This window comes from Gossypium raimondii, chromosome 11, assembly GCF_025698545.1.
Source record: "Gossypium raimondii isolate GPD5lz chromosome 11, ASM2569854v1, whole genome shotgun sequence".
Taxonomy (NCBI): domain Eukaryota; kingdom Viridiplantae; phylum Streptophyta; class Magnoliopsida; order Malvales; family Malvaceae; genus Gossypium; species Gossypium raimondii.
The window spans coordinates 62,344,816-62,350,940 of NC_068575.1; the positions used below are offsets into that span (position 1 = coordinate 62,344,816).

Genomic DNA, 6,125 nt, shown 5'->3' on the forward strand with positions numbered 1-6,125 from the left:
TCGGTAAAAGAGGTTGAGTTGAAGCCCAATTGAAGCTTATAAGAACTCTCCAAACAACACAACACATGGTGCTATAACAAAAATTGCTGAATTAGCATTTAGTTAGATTTTATATTAAATTTGAATATAATTTTGTTTCCATTATTTTAGAATTAAGCTGTCATCACTTGTTCCTAATTTTTATAAAAACATAAATGATATTTTTTAAGTTCAATTACACAATAAACTTTTAAAAAATTAAAAATCGAACTCGACCAATACCAAACGGTACGTAAATAGGCTTCAACGAAGCCGTGAAAACGCCTTAAGGGGTGATGTTAGCCCTTAGTATTGTGCGTCGCGTGTGTTTTCGGAGGGATGTTTTTGGGGTCTGAAAGCTAAGAGTTGGGCTAGATAACTTAAATTCGGCTTCTTCTTTCTCAAGAGACTTACAGGAAACCAAATAAAAATTGATGCCGAGTACTTTCTAAGATGGTTACAATCGATAGGCTATAAAGATGCATTATCAAATCAACGAAAGAAAATGTGGGTATGCCACATTATCGACATAGGCATGTTTTATTTTTCTTTTACAGATACCTTGCAAGAGATAATTAACTTTGATTAGTTAAGCACAAAGCTACAATAGCTAACATATTTAAGAACTACATTAAAAACCCACGAGCATAATGGGGTCGTCCGAGGATCACCATTAGCTCAGCGAGATCACCGAGGAGGATCTCAATCAATATAATGGATCGTAATGCAAGCCGCTATGTCATTATCACATCATGCCATCTTATCAGAATGGGTTTGAAGACCTATGAAAATCTGAGATTTTATTATATAATTTCTTTCTTTCCCTTAAAAGCTGCTTAGCTGGTTTGTCTTAATTAACCATTTTCACTTTCATTAAGGTCGAATTTTTGAGGATTGTTGCAGAAGATACAATCTTTGAGACTAAGATTAAATTTCTTTCAAGCTTCGGTTGAAAATTAAAATATTATATAAAAAACAGACAAACAAAACAAAAAAACCTCAAATTCAAAGTAAAAACAGACTAAATTTACAATCTTAAAAAGTAGAAAAAAAACAGCTGCAGCTCACAAGTAAATAAAAATGTAATCGAAGCAAAAGTGCTAAACTTTAACATAATCATTGCTGCATTTACTACAAAACAATACTTCAAAACCAAACCTTAACTGAAAGACACAAACTCGGTGAAAAAAAAAAACACCATAGACAGCAGCTCATAAGAGATTTAAATGTAATCAATGCAAAGACGAGACTTCGCTCGTTAACCGTAAACCTTATTTTAATCATCGCTGCGATTACTACAAGACAACACTCAAAAACAGAACAATTGTTTGAAAACCTTGAACTTCCAATTGGAAGAACGCCGTAAAAAGACTTTACGGCACCTAATTAGCGAATATATTGTAAACATAGCTTAGGCACAAACTTCGATCGTTATAACCCTACACCTTAATTTACTTTAATCATCGCTGCAATTACCACAAAACAACACTCAAAAACCAAACATTTGTTTAAAAATTTTGAACATTCGGTCGGAAAAACGTTGTAAAAAAGATACGGCAGCTCATTAGAGATTATATTGTAATCATAGCTTAGGCAAAACCTTGGCTCATTACAACCCTAAACCTCATTTTAATCATCGCTGCAACTACTACAAAACAACACTCGAAAACCAAACATTTATTTATAAATCTTGAACATTCAGCCGGAAAAACGTCGTTAGAAAGATAAAAGAAGCTCATTAAAGATTATATTGTAATCATAGCTAAGGCAAAGCCTTGCCTCATTAACCCTAAACCTCATTTTAATCATCGCTGCACTTACTACAAAACAACACTCATAATCCAAACCTTTGCTGGAAGAACTAAGCTTTACCCGGAAAAAAGTCATAAAACAGATAATAGCATAAAAGCAGCTCATTAGAGATTATACTGTAATCATAGCTAAGGCAAAGCCTTGCCTCGTTAACCCTAAACCTCATTTTAATCATCGCTGCACTTACTACAAAACAACACTCATAATCCAAACTTTTGCTGGAAGAACTCAGCTTTACCCGGAAAAAAGTCGTAAAACAGATAATAGCATAAAAGCAACTCATTAGAGATTATATTGTAATCATAGCTAAGGCAAAGCCTTGCCTCATTAACCCTAAACCTCATTTTAATCATCGCTGCACTTACTACAAAACAACATTCATAATCCAAACCATTGCTGGAAGAACTCAGCTTTACCCGGTAAAAAGTCGTAAAACAGATAATAGCAGCTTGAAAAACAACCCTCAAAAACTAAAGCTTTAAAACATTATGATCATTTTTCTTTATAAATTCACCATTTTAGACACAGGAGAAATTTGGCTATAAGTTTAATTTTAAAATATCAAAGCGAAAAAAGATAAAGGATGCTACATTGGAAGCTTCTTGTATTCTATAATGGGGAAAGTCGTGATGAGAAGAGTGGTTTGAAAATGATCACCTCAGCTTTCTTTTATAGGCGAAATGAGGGTTACGGGTAGTTTTGTTTGAATCTTTACCCTCAATGTTTATCAAATTTACTTAAACAGTCATTTGGTTCGGTTCATACCCTGCTTTGATAAATTTTTAGATTGTAACTAGACCATTCAATTTTAAGTTGTCCGAAAATTATGTCATTATTACAATGACGTGGCGTCATTCTTTTGTAACTGGTTTAATGAGTAAATTAAACTAAATTATATTTTATGATTAGTACGTTGGACTCCTGTGTGTTAGTATGATAGTTAGGATGTTTATCATCTTATGTGTGACTTAAATTTAAGTTATGTTAGAGTTTTGTCCTCTTCTTAATTTACTAAAAATAAAATTATTAGTATGTTTAAATTTTGAAGATTTAATTTTAAAAGTTAAAAATAATTATTGAATTATTGAAAGTCATTGTTAAAACCGTTGTTTCATGATTGTTTTGTTCGTACCACCTACACTAATCAAAAGTTTTCATTTCTCTTCTTTTTATGTTTTTTTGTGAAACAACTTTAAATGTTACAATTTACAAGTTAAAATCCAAACAATTTTTTATTCAATCTCCAATATTGATTGTCAAATTAACTTGGATCTAGAATATGTTCTACTCGTCAATGTAGGTACTAATCCATCACACAAATTGTCAAATTATTGCTTAGAGCTTGCTAGCTAAATTTTTAAGAAAAAACTTAACAATTTAATGACTTAAATGAAAATTTTAAACAGCCTAATAATTATTTTATAACTTTTAAAGTCAAATGATCAAAAACATAAATTACCCTAAAATTAAATACTTAGTCATAAGCAATTATGACTTCAATGCATAAGAAAGTCTATGTTCTAAAGAACATTCTATCATCAATTCTATAGGATGCAATTCCAGAAGCCATCAACGTGTATCGGGTGCTTCATTACTTGTGACGAGGTGATGTCTGATTGAAAATTTTCCGGAAATTTCGGTTTGTGACCAAATTTTTATGTTATATGACTTCTTAGTTTCATATTAAAAGTTTATACCATCCTAATTATATACATTAAAAGTGTACACATCGTTATTATTATTATAAGGACCAGATAAATATAAATTTGATCATATTTAAGTGTGTTATCGTTTGATTTAAAAGTATGGAAAAATTATGAATAAGAATAATAATTACGTAAAAAAGTTAGATGAATATTACTAATTTTATTTTAAAATAAATCTTCCAGGTATAAACATTAAATCTTAAAATATAAACTATAAATGAGTTTATATATAATGTGGTTAGTGTGTATTTTTAAGTTCACTACTTTTTGGTTATATGTCATATTGTTATTTATTGTGCATGAAACCATGTATCATTAAATTTATATTTTCAATAACTATTTATTTAATAGAGAAAAATTGTATGAAGTACGGATATCTCTTTCTAATAATTTTATCTTAAATTTTAGATTTTCATTTAGATTTATGAAAATACTGATGTAATATTAAACTATTGAAAAATAATTTCATATATTATTATTATTATTTTATAATACTATTTGAATATGGTTTTATTCTAACCTAAATACACTTTCAATATAACATCACATCACATATTGCATCAAATACAAAATAATTGGGAGAAAGAACTGATAAAACCTACTTACAAATTGTTCCAAAGACTTAAGGTTATTAGTCCAGGGTTCTACCATCACACTATAAATGCCCTGAACTCTTTATTTAGCAATCTGATAAATCTAATTTGTATTGAAACCCTTTTATTTTACTTAATTTTTTCAATGACACATAATTATTTCTTTTTTTCAGCATGTTAATGCAGGGGAGGAATGCTTTGTTCATGCTTGAAAAAGTTCTCAGGATCAATTTTTGTCTTCACTTGCACCAATCGATCAAAGTTGTTTTTGAAATATTTACGACCCCAAACGCTTGCTTGCGTATAGCTTGTGATACCCACATTGTTGGAGCCAATGTCAAGATCTCGATAATTGGCATAAGCCTCTCGGGGAGATTTCGAAACGAATGGAGTCATATAATTATAAACTCTTCTTGACCAATCGATGTATTTTTGCGAGTTGACGTTGTCTTGTTCTTGCCAATTCACGTTGTAATAGATTTTGTACAAATTACCGGCTCGATGCGGGAATGGTGTTGCGTCCTCAGGAATCCGATCCATGATTCCGCCATAAGCCATGAAGATAATGATGGCCGACGAGGCTTCTTCGTCGGAAAGTCTTGAAAATAAACCATTCAATGCAGTTTCGGAGATGGGTTCCTTTACGTAGTCAGATTTGATTTTGTAGTATTGACCGCCAACGGGGTTTCGGAAAGTTCTGTTAAGCAAAATTTCCAAGGGTTGGTTTTGGAGTTGGTTGAAGTAAAGGATCGATTCGATCCAACTCATTTCGGAGCAATCTTGTCTTGATAATCCGAGCTCGGGGAATCTTTGTTGCATAATTGGGAGAAGCTCGTCAATGGTGCCGAGGAACAATGAACTGAACGAAGCAATAATTGTTTTCCTCCCGTCTTGAGTTGAATTAACGCTGAACATGGAAACGTCAGGGTTCATTTCGTCGGGAAGTTGATGAGCGATCTCTTGCCATCGAAGGATGAGTTGGGTAGCGTTTTGTTCGAGTGTTCGGCTGACGGAAAATACCGTCACAGTTGCAGGAACTGGAACGAGTTTTAGTTTCCAGGCAAGTACGATCCCAAAGCTACCACCACCACCACCTCGAATCGCCCAAAACAAATCTTCCCCCATAGATTTCCTATCAAGAATTCTTCCATTTACGTCGATGAATTGAGCGTCAATCACGTTATCACCGCCAGTACCGTATTTTCTGAACAATAACCCGAAACCTCCGCCGCTAATAAAACCGCCAACTCCAATTGAATGAAAAACGCCACCCGCAAAGGATAGTGTTCTACTTTTTTCTGCAATTCTATAATAAACTTCACCGAGAATCGCACCAGCTTGAACCCATGCAACTCTGTTTTCAACGTCGACATCCACCGATCGGAAATTAACCAAGTCGACGACAACAAAGGGGACTTTGGCGACATACGAAAGACCTTCGTAATCATGGCCGCCACTTCGGGTCCTAATTTGGAGCCCATGTTTCCTCGAACAGTAAATCGTTGCTTGAAAATGGGATGTTCGCGACGGTGTTACAATGACCAAAGGCTTTGGGGTATTAGTCGAATTGAACCGAAGATTTCGTATTGTAGATTCCAAAACAGTCGAATAAGAAGGATTATTTCGTGTGTAAATCACACTGGAAATAGTAGAAGAATCATTTGAACGAAGGGAAAGGCATTGAAGAAAATCTTCATGAGGCAAAGCCCCCATTGAAAACGACAAAAGAGCAGCCAAAACAAGAGAAAGCAGTAACATTGAGAGCTGGAGGGACTTCATTTTTTATGCTACAAATTAATATGGCTGTGGATATGATGAAGATGAATTCAGAGGCTCCATATTTATAGTATTCGTTTGCAGAGAAGAAGAAGAAGAAGAAGAAGAATTCGAGTTTATCAAAATATTGGAAAACGTCCATGTTTATCATTATATCCTTGACCATGATTAGTTGTCTTCATACATGGCGGTCCAGTTTATCCTTGACCATGAGGTTTTG

The 6,125-nt window shown here is 33.4% G+C and overlaps 1 protein-coding gene across 1 annotated transcript; it reads right to left on the bottom strand.

The window, feature by feature from the left end:
• Positions 1-4,126: 4,126 nt before the first annotated feature.
• LOC105801783 (tetrahydroberberine oxidase) lies at positions 4,127-5,914 on the bottom strand. Its single transcript, XM_012633064.2, has one exon. The coding sequence runs from the start codon at positions 5,906-5,908 to the stop codon at positions 4,307-4,309; it is 1,602 nt and encodes a 533-aa protein (XP_012488518.1). The 5' UTR covers positions 5,909-5,914; the 3' UTR covers positions 4,127-4,306.
• Positions 5,915-6,125: the final 211 nt, after the last annotated feature.